General features: G+C 41.2%; 1 protein-coding gene across 3 annotated transcripts in view; it reads left to right on the top strand.

Moving 5' to 3' along the window:
* GALNTL6 (polypeptide N-acetylgalactosaminyltransferase like 6) overlaps positions 1-20,446 on the top strand; it is a 1,047,269-nt gene that overhangs the window by 861,592 nt on the left and 165,231 nt on the right. For all 3 annotated transcript variants that reach the window (XM_084760044.1, XM_084760046.1, XM_084760045.1), the window contains 2 exons: positions 7,465-7,650; positions 11,104-11,287. In XM_084760044.1, coding sequence (XP_084616170.1) covers positions 7,465-7,650; positions 11,104-11,287 — 370 coding nt within the window. The remainder of the gene's footprint in view (positions 1-7,464; positions 7,651-11,103; positions 11,288-20,446) is intronic.

Below are 20,446 nucleotides of genomic sequence, written 5' to 3'. Positions count from 1 at the left end.
CTAGGTAAAGATTAGATTCCTAAGCTCTGGTAGCAATGGGCAAGGTACCAGAAGAGGGAAGAGGAGGGCAACGGGACTTGCTACCAGCATGTGTGGGTACAGCTGGCTGCTGAGGCTGGGTCCCAGGAAAGGCTGAAGAGAGAAGGACAAGTAGACTACACAGGAACTTGGCAATCAGGCCTGCAAATGTCTCACTGAGCCTTTCTTTTTTTTCTTTTTTTTTTTTTTTTAGAATACAAATTTTTTATTAATTTATTCAGATTACATCTCAATTTTTATCCCCTTGCTTGTGTCCTCCCATTCCTCCCTTCCTCCCTCCTCAACCCTATTCCCACCCTATAGGTCTGGGACAGAAGGGGACCTCTTCCCCCACCATATGGTCACAGACTAGCAAGTCTCATCTTGGTAGCCTTCCAGTTCTTTCTCTCAGTGCCACCAGGCCTCCCCACTCACCCTGAACGTGCCCAATCTAGTCACTGTGTCTTTCTAATACTATAAGTATTGCAAGCATTATTCTGCTGTGTGACACTAGGAAAAAAATTTAAATTACCTGACACTCATTGTCCTCATTTATTAGTAAGGATAATTTTCCTTATCCATAAAATGATGATTAAATAATTAACACATGAATGCATCTTAGAATAGTGTCTGGCATTATTGCAAGCACTCAATTTATGTGGACGTGTTTATTATTATGTTCATCCATTATGCTGTCAAATTTTATTGCTTATTATTCAGGAATCTGAGGCCCAGCTTTGGTCCTTTCAATATACCCATTTATAACATTTGAGCCAAGACAAAATCTTGTGTGGTCTCTTTCCTTTTTGTCCCTTAATAGTGTTGTCAAGAAATGGAACAATTCCTAGAGAGGACATATGGTTAGCAGCTCAGTTCTCTTCAACAAGGGCAGACAAACCATTTCCTTCACGCCTCCTTCTGCATTGCACTACAAGAATATCATTAAAAGCTGGGAGTTTCTATGGCCTTGAAAACAGGACCAATTCCCAGATCTTTAATTTAGTTCTGCTCTCCACTAAATTGAAATTTTGACACAGCATTTTTTTTTCTCACACCAACTGTTTGGTGGCATCCTTTCCAATTTGTCTTTATTTATTGTGAAGTCAAGCCAACTCCCTGAGGTCTCTGGAGTTGTTTGGTACTTATTGGTGACATTATTCAATCACCAAAACAAATGTTAATTTGATATTATAGTCAGTGTAACTCTACCCGTGTAGCAACCCCACCCAGTGAGTTAAATAGATTCTTCAGAGAAGACAGAAGAGAAAAATAAACCAGCCTTCCTTATGCATGGCTATAAATTTTCTGTGCAGAGCCATGGGTACTTTCCAGAAATGCAGGGGTTCACAGTTTCTAGTTGATATCTACACTGCTCTATTGCGTGAGAAGTTTTCTTTGTTTTCTTTTCGGTCTCACCTACATATTATATTTCCTAAATAACTAAAGGCAACTTTATAATTTCTCAGGTATCTAGGCTTGGGGTTTTATCCCTTTCGCTTTTTTAAGGTTATTTTATAAATCCCTTGATTTTGGAGGTGGGCTCCACGTAGCTTGCTGCTGTGATACATGCACTCATCTTCCCTGGAACACTGTGACTTCTCCTTATTCACTGATGCTCCTTAGCTCATTGATGCTGCCCATAACTCCTTGTAACTGCTCTGATACACGGCTCCCATTTCTGGTCCACATTTTGTCTTAGAAAAACAAGGAACACAGAATCATTCATCGTTGGATGAGGGAGGGGTGTGGCTCTAACTCAACTTTTCAAGACGGTCATTATAGGAAAACAGCTCACAAAAGGCTACTTAACCCAGTTGTGAGTGTGCATGCAACAGATACAAGTAAATAATGTGTTGGCATCCACGTTAGTGGGCTAATGCTACAAAACTCAGTCTAAGAATCGTGTCACATGGTATTAGGCAAAGCACAACGCAGAAACATTGACACTCCTGTAAATTTCTGAGACTTAAGAATGAGATTTCACCTTCAAGGACTTTACAGTGTAAAAACACAAATACAGAGTAGAAGCACTTTAGATACATTTCTTCTGTTAAGGTTTCTTCTTCAAAGTCCCTGCCTTATATCTCAAGATAAATAATCTTGGAAAATGAGATCTTAGGAAAGCCTTAATGGTTGAGGGGAGTTACTGAAAGATAAGAAGTGAGTTTGCTTAGAATCACGGGGGGGGGGGGGGGGGGGGGAGGATGAGATATTTAAAAGATATGTTCCAAAAAATCAAGATTAGCTTAAAAAGTTAATTAGGTGCAAAGCATCATTTAGCTCCCTGATAAAAATGATAAGGGACAGAGACCCTAATCATCACCAGATAAATAAAGACCACGCATTTAAGATGGAAGGAAGGAAGGCACAGAGGAGTTGTACAGATATATAGAAATCAGTTTTTATCAACTCTGTTATAATAAGAAGTACATTTTTCAAATACTGGGCTCTTTGATCATCTATTTTGCAGTGAGCGACAAAAAAAAAATCTGGACTTTCTTATTAATCATTTCAATCTGAAGCTTTAATTTCTCTATTATTTCTTATTTGATAGATATATTCTATATCAAAGTATTTTGTCAACACTCAGACTTTGTTTAGAGAATAACTGTCACTTAGTAGGTCAGCTTTCCTCCACGCACAACTAAAACTGTTTAAAGTCACATCTTGCAAAGAGACACCTGGATTTTAAAGCTGAGTGGGTACCTTTCTATGCTCGTGGTGGCAACGGGAAGTGGTATAGTTACTATGGAAACATAGCAGTGTGATGGGTCCTCAAAATGCTGAAACTACAGTTTATGTGATCCATCTCATCTATGTCCATAGCTATTCCAGCCACAAAGGACAGAAGGTGGACGTAATCCAAATGCCCACCCACTGATGAACGGATAATCTACATATAGAATATGAATATAATAAAATAGCATTTGCTCTTTTTAGAGTAATAGAACGGAGTACAGAGCTTACCTGACATTCAGAATGCCCTGGGTTCTTCACTTCGAGTGTGTGTGTGTGTGTGTGTGTGTGTGTGTGTGTGTGTGTATACACACATGATATATATATATATATATATATATATATATATATCATGATGATAGATAAATAGATAGATAGATAGATAGATAGATAGATAGATAGATAGATAGATGATAGATTCTGACATTATGAGTCCACTGGTTAAGACCACTTAATCCTGAGGATTGGAATTCAGATCTTAGTACATAAGTCAGGTGGCTCACAAACATTGTATCTCCAGCTACAAGGCTCCGATGCTCTCTTCTGGCCTTCATGGGTGCCCATGCACAAGTGCACATACACTCACACAAACACACATGAAAACACAAGTACATACATATAAATAAATGATCTTTTTTTTAACTGCTATCTGTTACAGTTCTGTAGAATTAAAGTGCTTTTTAGTCTGGGCCGGACCCACCCTTCCACTGTGAAGAGCATGGCTGCTCTTCCAGGGGACCCAGGTTTAGCTTTCAGGTGGTGCTCACAACCATCTGTGACACTCCCAAGGATGGCCTTTTCAGGCCTCTCAGGGCACTGCATGCATATGGTACAAAGACATACATGCAGGCAAAACACACACACACACACACACATACCCACACACACACACAATTTAAGATGATTTCTAGGGTTTATACAATGCATCATGATTGACCTAATTCTGAAGTTGTTCAGGATCAAATAATATGAAAAGAAACCTCTGACTTTGTCCTACTCATTGTAATATACTGGATTTTGAACACATAAACTGAATTACAACTGGTGTGTATAAACTATTTGCCTATTCTTTTGCAATAAGGAGCATATTTTAATAAAAGAACTAAATTGTTAAAAAGAAGATACATTTTTATTGCATGAAGATGCATCAATCATACACAAGTTCATAGTACTTAGAAACAATATTCATAGAAAAAGCTTCTGCAACCTACCCACTTTCCACTTACAGCTGTTCTCTTTTTTGAGGCAACAATTTCAGCATTAGAATAATTTAAGTAAAAAACACAACTTCAATGAAATGAGAAGTTCACACTGTAGGTTAATTTAAACAGAACAATTATAAGCTGTAAATTATGCTAAAATTTCTTCATTTTTATATAAAAGCTTAGGGAATATTATAAATGCAAATGTGAATTATATGAGAAATATTTGTAATCACAGAAAAAACTCATTTCTAAATAGCTCTTGAGAACGTTCTGTGAAAAGGAAAATAGTGCTTAAATAGTTCCATTGTATGGTGTGTGCCAAACCTTATCAATAATTGAAGTAAGTAATGAATACACAAGTCAAATTTGTAACAAGTGAGCTGAAATAAATCACATTATGGGCATGCCACATATTTTATGAAATCAGTTTTTATGCTCTTCTCAAGTGCCAAAGTATTTTGTATAAAGCCATAATCTACTAGATTCCCTTTTGCAAAACCCACTGTAAGATTATATTCTGCATCCTCATTAGCTTTCTATTTCTCCGATGAAATATCCTAACCAGAACCATTTTAGGGAAGCACACCGTACAGCTTATAATCCATCATGGAGGGACATCAGGACCAGCCTGGACTACGTGAGAGCTGGTTTCAACGAAAACAGGCGCGAGGCTGTTAGAAGCTAGGTTGTACCTGGAACGAATTAGTCTACCGCTAGAGTGCTCTGGGCCTGAGTGGGCATTCCAAGTGTTCGAAAGCTGCCAGCTGCAGTGGTTGTTAGTGCAGCCTGTTGCTGAGCAGCACATACAGCTCTAAGTAAAGAACTGTGAAGAGCCTGGGGCTTGCAGATATAGAAGTTACCTTTCTCTTGCTGAATGAATATGGGCAAAGGTTGTGACATTCCAGGGCCTGAGACAATAGACTGCAGAACACATAACAGGAAATATAAGTAACAGGAAGATTGTCTCAGTCCTTCCATCTCCCAGTGTATGTGGCAGTGATACAGGTGTGTGTTGTTGGACTCCTACATGAGCACTTTTTGCATTTGTTTATTATTATTATTATTATTATTATTATTATTAATCTTGTTACTTGAGGTTTTCATACATGTATATAATGTATTCTGGTTACTCTCTCCCTTCTATCCTTTCTTATCCCCCTTCCACCCCTATTAACCTCTTCTCACCTCTGTAAGTTGCTGTCCTCCCATCATAATTTTCTTCTGTTTTGTTTTGTGATCCCATAAGTTGAGCCAGGTCCTTATATGTAGCCATGGGTCTTGACCTACCCACTGGGGCCTGGTGATGCTACCTCCAGCCAATTTTGCTTTGTTTTGCTTTGTTCAGGGTTGTTTTAGCCACCCTGATCTTCTGGGTTTTCATATAAATGTAGGGGTTTTTTGTTTGTTTGGTTGGTTGGTTGGTTGATTTTGTTTTGTTTTGTTTAATTCTGTGCAGGACTATGTTGTAATTATTAATCCTACCAGCCTGTGGGAATAGAAGCTTTCCACTGAGGTTTTTATACAGATTATTGAGCATTTCATTCCCAGCATTATTTTAGTTGGAGTTTTCATCAGCAATATTATCACTTTACTGGGTTCTAGTTTCATACCTCGCATGAACTTTCTCATTTGTCTCTCTGCTTTCATCTCTTGGAATAGCCATGCCTTCTTTGAATTGCTTGAACATACTTAAAGCCATTCTTTTTTTTTTTTTTTTTTTTTTTTTTTTTTTTTTTTTGGTTTTTCGAGACAGGGTCTCTCTGTGTAGCCTTGGCCGTCCCAGACTCACTTTGTAGACCAGGCTGGCCTCAAACTCACAGCGATCCGCCTACCTCTGCCTCCCGAGTGCTGGGATTAAAGGTGTGCGCCACCACGCCCGGCTTCATTCTTTTTTTTCTTATAGCCATTCTTTTGAATTCTTTTTCCTGAAGTTCTTCCAGGCAGTGTTTAATACATGTCATTATTAATGGTTTGGTGATGATTTTTGGAGGTCTTGGCTTTTCACCCTGTCTCTGTCTCTGTCTCTGTCTCTGGAATATTTACTCTGATTACTGATATACAGAAAAAGAGAGAATGGTAAAAATAAACGAACAAGCAAATATATAAATAATAGCATACTGCATTCTAAAAAATGTTTGATAACTATTAGGCTATAGTTGTCAGAAATTCCAGAAAAATTCTCATAGTATCTGTCTTAGTTAGGGTTACCACTGCTGTGATGAAACACCATGACCAAAAGCAACTTGTGGGGGAAAGAGTTTACTTCACTTGCAGTTCCATGTAATATTTCATAGTCAAAAGCAGTGAGGACAGGTACTCAAGCAAGGCAGGAACTTGGGGGCAGGAGTTGATGCAGAGGCTATGGAGGGGGGCTGTTTACTGGCTTGCTTTCCATGGCTCCCTCACCCTGCTTTCTTATAGATTCAAAGATTACCAGCCAGGGGTAGTGCCACCCACAGTGGGCGGGGCCTCCTCCATCAATCACTAATTAAGAAAATACCCTACAGGCTAACCTAGAGTCTGATCTTGTGGAGGCCCCTTAATTGAGGCTCCCTCCTCTCACATGACTTCAGCTTGTGTCAAGTTGGCATAAAATGAGACAGACAGTACAGTATCTTATACATTACTAGTAACACCAGAAAATTAAAAATATATAAGTACTTATCACACAGAAAGTCACCAAGTATTCCCATTTTGCTTTTAAAAAACTGGAAGACTAATGCAACTTTAAAGCCAATAAGAAATATCTTATATAAATAAGGTTTTAAATTTTATTTTGTTTCCACAGTTTGCTTGTAATTAAGGAAGAAATGTGTCCAGTTTTAAGAAGTATAAGTGATTTCCAAATTTTAGATAGTAACATTCAAGATGAGAGTGCAGGATTTCTTTTGCCTTTCTTTTCCCCATCTATTTCAACACCAAGCGAGTCCTGTTTCCAGTTCAAATTAGAACCCAGAGTTGGATTTAATTCTCAGTTTTCTATGACCTTGCTGGGTGGGAAGCTGGTTGGCTCTTACTGGTTTGACAGATACTTTCCCTTCTTGTTTTAAGTGCACCATTACCGGCACAGGAAATAACCAGGCAAAACTTTGCTATAAAGAGCCCCCTTGTCAGGAAGAACCCATATGCCAGGATGTTCATCTGACTTTGCACAGCAGGAACTAGAAGGCCGATGCCCATCTTACCACGAGCTGGCCAGGATTAACATGGTGGCCTCTAGCCAACATTAGCCGCATGGCTGAGCTCTACTGTATCACTGCCATCCACTGAATTCAAAGGGCAACATTTGGAGTTTATGAAGCTTTGGGGGGAAAACGAAAACACAAAAACCCCTAGGTATCAAAGCTTATTAGTATCTTCCTCCAGATGAAGAGCCGAAACACAGACTTTGAAAATGTTTACGCTTGGATTCACCATTCACATATGCTCTGTGCACATCATCCACAAAGGATTCTGCTGTGACTAACGTTTGGCATTCTTCCTGTGTGTTTTCCTTCCTCCCTAGAACACTTGAAGGATAAGTTAGAAGATTACGTGGCTCGATTTTCCAAAGTGAGAATTGTTCGCACCAAGAAAAGGGAAGGACTCATTCGGACCCGACTTTTGGGAGCTTCTGTGGCCAGAGGCGAGGTGCTAACCTTCCTGGATTCCCACTGTGAGGTCAATGTGAACTGGCTGCCCCCACTCCTCAGTGAGTATGCTAGTCACCACCGTTCTTGCTCTGTGTGACACGCTGGACCCGGGAGGCTGGGGCACTGGGCCTTGTGACTGGAGTGCAAAGTTTCTCGTGTAAATGTTGCCGTCAACAAAGGCTTGAGTTTGAACTGTGTATTATTACTGTTGATCACAAATAGGTATAGCTAGAAAAGGGTATAAAATAGCATTTCAGATAAGACCAGTAGCAATCTAACTTAAAGCTAGTAAGGCTTATTTCATCCTATGTCTCTTCTTTCACTGCAATTACATTTGTCATGTAAGCATTAAAGTTAAAAAAAAAAAGAGCCCCAAACTATTTTTAGTCATCCTATAATTAGATTAAGATCAAATGCCAGCATTCTGTATCCCTTTCCGTATACCACTGTTCATCTTGTCTGGTTTTTCACCTTGTAAAACACTATACACTTCAGTTATTTACTATATTTCCTGCTATTTATATATTTATATTTATTATATTGTCTTTGTTTTGCCCCATTCCTGAGTACAATGCTGTTTTGTGGTATTGTTCTCTACAGTAACCTCAGAGGAGTCTAGGAAAATGATTGGCTCTGTTATTGACTATTATGTAGGATTTCTGCTTCACCCTGCCAAGCTCCACCAGGAAAAAACAAAAGACGAGGCTCAGTGATGAGGCTCAGGACACCCAGCAACTCACATCCTCCACCACGTTGTCCAGTTCTACCTCTGCACCAGTGGCTGCCCAATCTTCCTAACCAACAGGATCCCAGGGCCAGAACAGCCAGAGGGTCTTCCAGGCCTTTAATTAAAAATGCTTCGTCCAAGGACACAGATATTAAGAGTTTCATTAGCAGCAGCCAGAGTCCCTCAAACTGAATTTGACCTGAATGCTGCTGAATGCTCTAATAAGTCAACAAAAACGTTGGACTTCTGTATGAACCAAAGCAATTCCTAAATGCCAATTATCAAATTTCTGATTGCTCACCAGGAGTCACAGGGACAAGGGGAGATAGGAAAAAGAGAATAAGAGACGCCCACAGGTGACTCTTTCTCATTAAAGCATTTCATTTACTGTGGGTCTGATGGATAAGAAATGATTCAAGTTCGGGATGCTATCTCTCTCTCTCTCTCTCTCTCTCTCTCTCTCTCTCTCTCTCTCTCTCTCTCTCTCTCTCAGTATCTTGATACATCACCCAAAATGAAGAAACTGGCTGAGCCACATAACTTCTTGGTTCATTTTTCACCTTGGGGATTATACCTCAATTTCAATTTCCTATTGAGTCTGTTTGTTTGATCCCTGGAAATTGAAATGTAGGCACAAGCCTTGGATGAAAAATTAGTCATGCGGCTTTCACCCGAAGCTAGTACAGCTGGATGAGAGCTGAAAGGAAATTTGAAGGGAACACTGACAGTTAATTTAACAGACTCGTTCTTTTTGGATCACCTTGGGACTCCTTGTTGGTCAAGGAACTTGTAAATCAAGCTGGTTCGGAATTTGATGGAAGAAAGTCACTGAAGCCATAACACTAAAACCTGCAGAGGTGATTGGCGAAGTGTTTCCAACCTTATTCTGATAGTCTGTTCCTCCGGGGAAAATGCCACAATAGATTAAAAAAAAAAAAACCTCATGCCATGGATTGCCTTGGTGAAATTGAGTGTTCAGAGAGCCCATTGTGGAGGTTTCCTTGAAACCATGTGTCTGTTATCTATGTATATAATTAGCAGGCGATAGGATATATACAGTCCTCAAGCTCTCTGAGGCTCCCTAGGCTCCCTGAGGCCATGGTGTCTGAACTGCCTCCTTTTCCACACACCAGTATTCTGTTCATTCTACCTGATTTTTCACCTTGTAAAACACTATGGAATTCAGTTATTTATTATATTTTCTTATCGTTTTGCTCCATCCCTGAACACAATGGTATCTGCGGTATTGTTCTCCATGGTAGCATTGGAGAACCTAGGGAAATGATTGGCCCATTGTTATTACTCAGTAAATAATTCTTGTAACATGAACCAATGAGTCAATGAGCATGTGTGACTGCAAGGGAAATACCCTATGGAATTTGTTTTCTTTCCACACAGTGTTTTATCAGTGTGATAAAAATGTCACCTGTTATTATAGCCAATAAAACCTTTTGCTTCCTTCCGTATGCTAAGTTGAAACACCCAAAGTAAATGGACAGTTTCCTCATTGTAAAAGCTGATCTCTCACACGTGCTACATTAGGTTCACATCTCTGAGTGAGAGAAAACATACACAGAAACTACCAACCCCCATAATATTTCTAAATGATATCCTTTGTTTAATGTCACATGCCATATCCAAAGGTCTTCCAAATAACAAGAGAGCAGGTGTGCCCTCCTTAAACATCCTGCCTGTCAGACAGCACCGTTAGAATACATTGATGAAAGGCCTGTTTTGAGGGGGAGAAAAAGATACTCCACATATTGCTATTCTACATGCACCAAAATAAACAAATGCCAGTTTCCTGCAGTGCCTGTTAAGTCTATCGTGACAGAAGTACCTGGATAGAAAAGGAAGATGCTAGAAGTGTAAAGAAAAGAAAAAAAAAACCCTGCCTGCGAGGAAAAGCACCATGGCAACCTAGAGATATAGGTTTGGGGACTGGAGAGTTAAGCAAGGGTAAACTGAGTCATCCCTGACAAGTTGACCTTTCCGAGCTCAGTTTCATTTATATATTCCCATATATTATATATATAATAACAACAGCAGCCACTTTTCAGGGATAGTGAAAGTATAGGAAAGAGTATAAGAATAAATCATCTTGTAATTGCTCAGGGTTCTTACAGCATTATCTTAGCAATAGTACCATGTCGTTTAATCATGCTTTTTTTAATTTGATAGAAAAAAATGTAAATGTGTACAGCATTGATAAGTAGAGTCGGTCTCAAAGAACAGTGGCTTACCAAGTTCTCTTTCAAACTTGACAGCAAAGAATTTTATGTATGATCTTTTGTCATTGGGGTAGGGCAGCCATCATGACTGTTTTATGATTAGATGCTATAAAAACCATGAAGTTAAATATTTACATTTTTGGAACCTTCCGAAAGCAGGCCAGTATTTTCTCAGCAGGCTTTAGCTGTATGCTTGGAGGAACACAAGTACTGTTTATACTCACTGCATGTTGGAGGCACGTTAAAATGACAGATTGGGGACAGGTCAGAGCAAAAAAAAATGTGACAGAGTAGAGCTAAATGGACTTCTGCAAGTCTCTCTGGGATGTAACTTTCTTAAAGGGAAATATAACAACTCTAATTGTACCTAATCACTGTCCCATCGTGTTAAGTCCAACGTTCGGAGATTCTTGCAAAGTGCTCCAATGATGGCAGGAAGACGCCGAGGCTGCAAGTGTTATGCATTAAAAGGAGCTACAGGCTGCGCTTTGCTGGGAAATGACAGATGACCTAGGCAGGCATGTCATTTCCTATTTTGTGCTTTCATTTTTCAGACCAAATTGCACTAAACCACAAAACCATCGTGTGCCCCATGATCGATGTCATTGACCACAATCACTTTGGCTATGAGGCACAAGCTGGGGACGCCATGCGAGGAGCCTTCGACTGGGAAATGTACTACAAAAGAATCCCCATCCCTCCCGAGCTCCAGAGGGCTGATCCCAGCGACCCTTTTGAGTGAGTAGCAGCCGAGGGAGGGGTGAAGGGGAGAGAGGGCAGGGAGCAGGTGACGTTTCTAGCATGTCAAACTCAGGGCCCACGAGGGCAATTATCGCTGATGACATGTGATAAGAACAGGTGGTAACAATAGGAACACACCACAGAAAGGTCAGCCCTATAAGCTATAGACGATTATAATTACATGCTATGCTAAACACACAAACCGCCATCTTAAATGCTGTGAAGCATAAAGGAAAGAGTGTGCCCATGAGAAGAACCAGAAACACAGATCCTCAAAAATAAAAAATAAAATAAAATAATACAAGGAGACTACATGTCCCACTTTAGATATTCTCTTTTGATTCTCGGTATCTCTTTATTCTCTTCCCTAAAGAACTGTTGAGATTAACAGCCTGTTCTTCTTTTCCTGAGGTTCAGTATGAAGTAGGGACTAGAGCTTGAGCCCATATTCCATACCTTGTTTGAAACCGTCTATATTTTATGAAAGCCGGTGCCCCCAAGTAGGTACTTCCATGCCTTAAAAGTGGAGGTTCCCATTGAAAGGCAAATCCAAAGTAATCATTAACACTTTTCCTGATTTAAGTGCTCGTAAGAGATGAACTTACAAGAATCTGCTGACTAACTTCTACAAAGCTACACCTGTTGTTGTTGTTGTTGTTGTTGTTGTTGTTGTTGTGTTTTTCTTTATTGTGGACATGGGAAGGGTACATTTCAAGAAAGACATAAAGGAAAGCTTAGTTTGACAACTACCAGGACTACTGATGGGGAACAGCCCAATGGTCCCACAGTTGGCACAGATATTGCCCAGTGGGAATTACAGCTATTCCAGTTTCTATACTGTGAGCACATTAAAGTCTTTTTTGTTTTGTTTTGGTTTGGTTGGGGTTTTTTTTGGGGGGGTTGTGTTTGTTTGTTTGCTTGTTTTGTTTTTTGGGGGGTTGGTTTTTTCGAGACAGGGTTTCTCTGTGTAGCCTTGGCTGTCCTGGACTCACTTTGAAGAACAGGCTGGCCTCAAACTCCCAGTGATCCGCCCGCCTATGCCTCCCAAGTGCTGGGATTAAAGGCGTGGGCCACTATCATTTTAAACTCTTGTATTTTTTTTTTTAGTATGTGACAAATATCTGTGACCAGAAGGCTTTGCCTTCTCTGTAAAAATCCATTAAAGATGCATTAAAATCAATACCATCTTTTCATCAATAATAGGATCCATAAAAATTTGCAATAGGGACATTACCAAATACTAAAGCAACTTTGGTGACACTCACCATTTAAATTCCAATAAACATTTAATAACTCCCACAAAAATGCTTCCTCCAGTGCAGGTCTCTACAAAGATGAACGCCTAAGTAAGTGAAGGGGATTTAAGAAGTCATTCACTAGGTAAAACAGGAGAAAAGTCTTGCAAATTGGAACATATTCATTAACTGTGCAGCACTTCTGGACTTAGGATTTCAACCTCTCAAATGACTGAAAAGTGTTTGAAAAGAAATGATGAAGAGTCTTTATTCCTCCCCCATATGCCTTGACCAAAGTTGATGAATATTCAGAACTGCTATAAAAATGTATAGGGATCTATTTAAAGGACTTTCTTACAAGCATTAGAAGCAGAGCTAGCTGAGAACAGCCTCTCAGACATCCCTGAAGATGGCCATCTGAAGGCTTTGTCAATGGCACATAAAGGAGGATAAGTAAGTGGTGAGTTGGTACATAAGTTAACAGGCATGATTTGAACCCTCTCTCAGGTGTGTGCATTTCAAAGCATGCCATAAGCCACAAAGGTATACAATTTTTAATTATTCTAAGTTTTAATTTAATAAATAAATAAATAATAGATAAGTTGGGAATGAAAAGTTAAACATTGAATTTTTTTTTAAGAGCGGAGGACAGGCTATGTCTTGGTTAGGGTTCCTATTGCTGTGATGAAACACCATGACCAAAAGCAACTTGAGGAGGAAAGGGGTTTACTTCATCTTAAAACTTGTGGTCCATCATGGAGGTAACCCAGGGCAAGGACTCAAGGCAAGAACTTGGAGAGAGGAAGTGATGCAGAGGCCATGGAAGAGTGTACCTCTGCTGGGTAGGGCTTTTTTTAAGTATTTAAGTATCATTTTTATTATAATGTGTTCAGATTACATCCCGATTGTTATCACCTCACCTATATATTCCTGTTCCCACCCTCCCTCCCTCTTCTACCCTATTCCCCCCTCCAGCCTTGTGACAGAGGAGGACCTCCTTCCCTACTATATGACCACAGCCTATCAGGTCTCATCTGGATAGGCTGTGTGCTATCCTCTGTGTGCCCACCAGGCCTCCACACCAAGGGGAAGTGATCAAATTGGGGCCACCAGAGTTCATGTCAGAGGCAGTCCCCACTCTACCCACAACCATGGAGAATGAGCTGTCCATTGGCTGGGTCTGAACAGGGGGGGTCTAATTTTACTGCATGCATTGTTCTTGATTGATGCATTGGGTTGTGCAGGCCTCCCTGGGTCCAGATCTGGCAGCCTCAATGGTCTCCTTGTGGGGCTACTGGACGTTCCGCTGAGTAGTTTTATATCAAATTGGCACAAGCTACTCTCAGTTGAGAAAATGTCTCCATAAAGCCAGGCTGTCGGCGAGCTTTAGAACATTTTCTAAATTAGTGACTGTTGTGGGAGGTACCTCATAGTGAGCGGTACCATCAGGGCCTGGTCATCCTGGGCTTGATAAGAAAGCAGGCAGAGCAAGCCATGAGGAGCAAGCCAGTAAGCAACACTCCTACGTGGTCTCTGCATCAGCTCCTGCCTCCAGCTTCCTGCTTTGTTTGTGTTCCTACCCTGACTTCCTTCCATGGTCAACAGTGATGTGGAAGTGGAAGTCAAATAAACTCTGTCCTCACCAGTTTGCTTTGGGTCATGGTGTTTCATCACAGCAATAGATACTCTGACTAAGACAGTGGCTTACTGGTTTGCACCCCGCTGCTTGAGCCTGCTTTTTTATACCATGGAGGACCACCTGCCCAAGGGTGTCATCACCCGAAGGGGACTGGGCCATCCCACGTCAGTCATTAATCAAGAAAATGCCCTACAGAGTTACCTGCAGGCCAATCCTATAGAACAATTCTCTTGATTAAGATTCCTTCTTCCCAGATGACCTTGCATTGTGTCACACGTTGACTTAAAAAAAAACGAGCCAACACAGGATATGCATACAGAGGAGTCTGACTCCCCGCCCCCGCGCCCCCACCACAGAACGTTTCTTGGATGGCAGCTGTCTGGAGAGTTTTCCACAGTATGACTGCTACTATCCAGGTCACCATGTCTGAAGGGCTGGAATTCATCCCTAGAATGGCTGTAGGGATACTGTAACCATGACTCACTCTATTGACCTTTTACATCACTTCCACCGTGACAGCAAAATGAGCCCCCCCCTCCCCGTTTTCAGAAACGATAGAATCAAACTTCTGCCAAAGGGCACTCTAAAACGGGCAAATTGCAAAAGCATTCTTGGGGCCTGCACTGACAGTGGAATTTTTTTTTTGGTCAGGGCCGACCCTGGCTGTGGCCTTCACAATATCAAGCACTTTGCTGAACCCTGGCTCTGACAGAATCGGTAACTTTGGAAATGAGATTACCCACTCATTCCTGACAACCACTTACTTAGGTGGTGGCCGTCCTGTCAGAAATCGCCCTGGTCTATTGAATATTACTGTCTCTCTGTGTTAAGTCCCTTTCATGCCTGGGAATGCAGGCACTTTAGCCTTTTGTAATAAAGGTAGCTTCCAGGAGGTGTCCACTTTGATCTTAAACACTGCATTTGCCTTCCTAATAACAAAAGAACGGTTACCGAAGCACTCTGAGCAGCACATCAGCAATTCCATTATCGCAGCAGTCACTGGAATGTGCTCATAAACAGACACGCTTTAGGCTAAACCCTGCTTCTCTAGATGTGAGGCTTTAAGATACACAGGACGAGTGCTAGCTATCTATACATCTCTCAGAGGCTTTCATGTGTCAAGAGGCTGAGGGGGATCTGTTGCTTTCTGTGGGAAGACGGGGACAGGAAACTGGAAAGGTGAGAAAAAGGGAACATAAGGAGAATATGGAATTTCACTGCGAGCCATGGGACCTTTTGCGCCGTCTGCATGCAAAAGTATCTTCCTAAAACAAGTCTATCAAAAGGTATAAAGTGATAGAACTTTGGTTTCCTCATGCAGTCTGCCATCGTGTGAGTTGTCTGCACTGTTGACTGGCACTGTGCTTTTCAACTTGAAAAAAATCTCCTGTAATGAGTGGGACATGTTATCTCTCAAACATATAGTTTCAGTTAAAATGCACATATGAAACCGAGGTATGGCGTAAGTAGCATTTTGTAAAATAAGCTACAAAACCCAAAGAGCTCAAGATCCTCAAACTTCCTAAACTGGGGAATGTGAGCTTCAGTTAGCTCTACGGGACAAATGCAGTTCTTCATGCTTCGCTTGGAATACCAAGAAAGTGTCTACTTACATTTGAAGAAGAAAAAAAAAAACTCATTGTTAAAGAATTGTTCCTATAAGAAAAAATGTAATACCATTCCAGTTACCATAGTCCGGACATAAATTGAATGGATTTGATTGCACTGGACTGAACTGGACTTCACTGAACTGAACTGGACCAGACTGGACTGGACTGGACTGAACTGGACTGAACTGGAGTGAACTGGGATGGGTAAGATTGGATGCATCCCAGAAACACTTTCGGTCTGTGATTAAGGAACACACAATCTTGGCTGTTTCTGGGAACTTACATAATGGAAAGGAATGCTTTTAGTGGATTCTTGTTATCTGTGGCTTTTGAGTCTCCTCATTCCTGGTTCATCTTGAATGCAAAGCACTTAAGAAACTAATCTTTTTTTTTTTTCTGTGTGACAAAATGTAATATGCCCCTATAGCCTTTAGTGACAACAGGAAGTTGTTCATTTACTGTCTGCCCACCAACTTCTTCGACCTTATGTTAGCATCTAAACATTTAGAAAGAACCAGAGGAAATTGTCTTGCCCCACTTCCTTGTCAATTCAAGCAATCACTAGCTGATCCCCCAGATAGTGTCCTGCCTCTGCTTGAACTCATCAAGAAAGTAAATTTGCTGCTTCAAAAGGCAATCCATTCCAATGAACTTATTGACTGCAACCTTCTCCTTTGCATTAAGAAAATTCAGTCTCCTTGATCCCAAATTATCCTCTTTGAGATGTAAATGATGTCTAATCCCTTTTCGGTGACAGCTGTTGACACTATCCAAAAGCAGCCTTTGTGCCTCTGTTCTTTTCCAGGCGAATATTTTCTCTTCTGTTACTATGTCCAAAAGCCTACACAAATGCACACAAGTACATATGCACCCATATACAATCACACACACACACACACACACACACACACACACACACACACATTGCATGTGTAAGGCTATATACACCAAAGGAAGAAAATTCATCTACTCCAAATACTGTTTATTCTCCCTTAGTCCACAGAGCATCGGTTGGAAGTCAGTGACTCTTCATATAGGGTCATAGACTGGCCTAGAATTGCCTGGCTCTTGCCGTGACCTGCTGCCAAGCATGACAAGTTTGCCACTTCAAATAGTATAGATCCCCTGAGGGTCAAAGAGCTGTGAGTAGAATCTACATGGGCTGCCTCTGCAGTCAAAAGTGGAAAGCACAGCCCAAGCTTGAACTGAAGAAATACAGCCTCTGTCAAAGGGAGTTGTTTTACCTCTCCACAGAAAAGTAGAGTGCCTTCTAGAAATGTATTCACAGCATCTAGCTTTGTTCCTCTGAAGAAGAGACTATAAAACTTGATGGCATTCTTTGAAGTATGAGAGCTGGCTACATAGCACAGGCCTCTAATCCAGCACTTGAGAGGTAAATGTACAAAGATTGCAAGTTGAAGACTAACCTCGGCTACATAGTGACACCCTGTTTTCAATAGTAGTAGTAGTAGTAGTAATAATAATAATAAAATAGAAATAATTGATATAAAATACTATGTGAAAGTCAGAGCTTATCAGGGAACCCATAAATTTACCAAAGAAAATTTGGTAAGAGTGTGGTAGTCAAGGTTTCTATTGCTGTGATAAATACCATGATCAATACCAACTTGGGAAGGAGCCAGTTTATTTCATCTTACAACTGGTAAGTCACATTCCATCACTGAGGGAAGGCAAGGCAAGAACCAAAGCAGAAGCCAGAAGCCATGCAGGAGTGCTGCTTACCACTTTTCTCCTAGTGGCTTGCTCAGCCTGCTCTCTCTGTGTCTCTGTGTCTCTGTCTCTGTCTCTGTCTCTGTCTCTGTCTCTGTCTCTGTCTGTCTGTCTGTCTGTCTGTCTCTCTCTCTCTCTCTCTCTCTCTCTCTCTCTTTCTCTCTCTCTCTCTCCACTTTCCATCCAGATCACAGCCCCTTCCTTCTTTCCTCCTAGGTTCTCTCACCCTCTTCCTCCATTCCCCCTCCCCTTCTTTTCAGAGGAGGGATCCCACACCCTGTGCCATTCTCCCCTGGCACTTCCTGTTGCATCAGGACTAAGCACCATTTCTCCCACTGAGGCCAGCCAAGGCAGCCCAATAAGGGGGAAATAATGCAACAGCAGGCAACAGAGTCCATGTCAGACACGGCCCCTGATACAGTTGCTTAGAGAGCCACATGAAGACTAAGCTGCCCATCGGCTCTATATGTGTAGGGGGTCTAGGCCTGGTCCATGCATTGAGGCTGGTGGTCCAATCTCTCCGAGCTCTCATGGGTCTAGGTTAATTGACCCTTTTGGTCTTCTTGTAGAGTTCCTTTCCCCTTCAGGTCCCCCCTAACCATCCCCCAACTCTTCCAGAAGATTCCCAGATATCCTTCTAATGTTTGGCTATGAATTTCTGCATCTGGTTCTCGATCCACAGCTGGATGGAGTCTCTCAGAAGACAGTTAGCTAGGTTCCTGTCTGCAAGCTTAGCAGAGTGTCATTAATAGTGACAGGAGTTGTCAGCCTGTTTTCTTATGTAACTTAGAACTTCCTGTCCAGGGATGGCACTGGCCACAGTGTGATAGATTCCTTCTATATCAGTCATTATTCAAGAAAAAATGCTGCTACTAGCTTATGTACAGCTTGGTGTGATGAGGAAATTTTCTCTGCTCTGGTTGCCTCTTCTGAAATGTCTCTAGGTTGCCTCAAGTTGACAAAAAAAAAAAAAAAAAAAAAAAAAAAGACAACACAAAAAGAACCAGAAAAAAAAAAACCCTGTTCAAATCATAAATTCATCAAGCTAGAAGAAACTGTGTATCATTCAGCCTCATTTTTATAGAAAACCATGAAGGCTACAGAGGCTGTGTGACATACTCAGTGCCATGAGTAGTAAATTCAGCCACTACCTCTAGAGTGCTGGGTTGTAACTCACCGTTTCATGCCTTTTTTTTTTTCTTCCTTTTTTTTTTTTTTTTTTTTGCCATGGAGGTGGAGAGGAAATAACATCTATTGCCTCCAGGAAATGGGCTGGGAAATTTACATTCATTGCTAAATCATTTAGTCCTCGTTCCAAGCCGAAGAAATAATTCATCCGGTGCACATTTTTAGATGATGTCGCTGGGGCTTATAAAGCAAATACAGCAAGGCGGAATGAGAGCAGAATTAGCAACACTTTCTCCTTCATGGCAATGCCTGCCTTCCTCTCTACACGGAGAAGATGGATTCTCCAGTGTCTAAAGAGTAATCGTGTGGAAGTAGGAATCAACACTTCCAGCACAATATGTTTCTCACTAAACACAGCAACTTGGCGGCCAGCGGCCATGACAGTGCCAACAGCATCTCTGGCCATCACCAAGAGTTACAGCAGGTCCTGCCTCAAGACCTGTTTGGAACAATGAGTTACACAATTATTGCAGAACTACAGCCTACAACCATAATGATACCTGTGCCCAGAGTAGGGTAGAAATGAGGCTGAGATTCCCTGTACTCACAAGACCATGAGCTAGCTGGCCAAAGAGAGGGTCTCTGTCTCCTTGGTGGGCCTGAAGCTTCACTTTATTCATGAAAGGAAGAGAACAACAAATTGAAGCTCCACTTGATGCTTAAAATGAAGCACTAGACTCCATCGCCACTGCTGTGGCTTGAGAGGTGACACTGATCATTTCCACACTCCACGGTGAGGTTGGAGCTACTTTAATTTACTCAGAATTCGAAAATGTTTTCTTTTACTCGAAACTCCCTGCATGAGTTTTGACCCAATATTAATTATTGTGAATTAATCAAAATCAGCAAAGCATGAAATTGTCCCTTTCCAATGGCAACTCAGACATGTAAAACTCTAAATTTTATGTAGAATGTAAAGTGGGGAGCATGGCTTTGGGGTCTTCTCCTCTTTCACTTGTGCACTGGATTGGACACTGATAATCTTTTCTGTTAGCTGCCTGGCTTATATGGAGCCACCTCAAATATTGGAGTTTGAGAAAGAAGGAAATTTTTCCTTTATATACTGCTTCTCAGGCCAAGTCAGACAAATTACTCTGTGACATGCAAGTAAATATTTTCAAATCATGCTATCTGGCCATCAAAAAAAAAAAATCACAGTGATACATTTAAGCTATCTTGAGTTTTCTTTCATTGGCTTCAACCTCCAACCACAAAATTCTGTATGATCAAAGTTTAGAATTGTGTGTGTGTGTGTGTGTGTGTGTGTGTGTGTGTGTGTGTGTGCGCGCGCGCGCGCGCGCGCGTGTGTGTCCATCTGTCTGTGTTTCAGTTTGCTACCATGTTGCTGTGATAAGCACTATGACCAAAAACAACTCTGAGAAGAAAGGGTTTCTTTCATCTTATACTTGCCAGTCTCAGCCCATTACTGATGGAAGTCAGAGTAGAAACTCGGACAGCAGCAGAGTCCGGAACCATGGAGGTAAGCTACTCACTGGCTTGCTCTCCCTGGCTTCTTCAAGTAGCCCTTTTATACAACCTATGGATGGCACTGCCCAGAATACACTGGGAGTACATTGGGCCTCCTACATCAATCACAATTAAGAAATGTGTGTGTGTGTGTGTGTGTGTGTGAGAGAGAGAGAGAGAGAGAGAGAGAGAGAGAGAGAGAAATCCCATAAGTCAATTTGGTCCAGATAATCACCTAATTGCGACTCTGTTAGATAACTCTGGGTAGTGTAAAGTTGGCAGGTTA

This window comes from Acomys minous (assembly GCF_964271855.1).
Source record: "Acomys minous genome assembly, chromosome: 15".
Taxonomy (NCBI): Eukaryota; Metazoa; Chordata; class Mammalia; order Rodentia; family Muridae; genus Acomys; species Acomys minous.
This window is presented reverse-complemented; position numbering and strand designations above follow the sequence as displayed.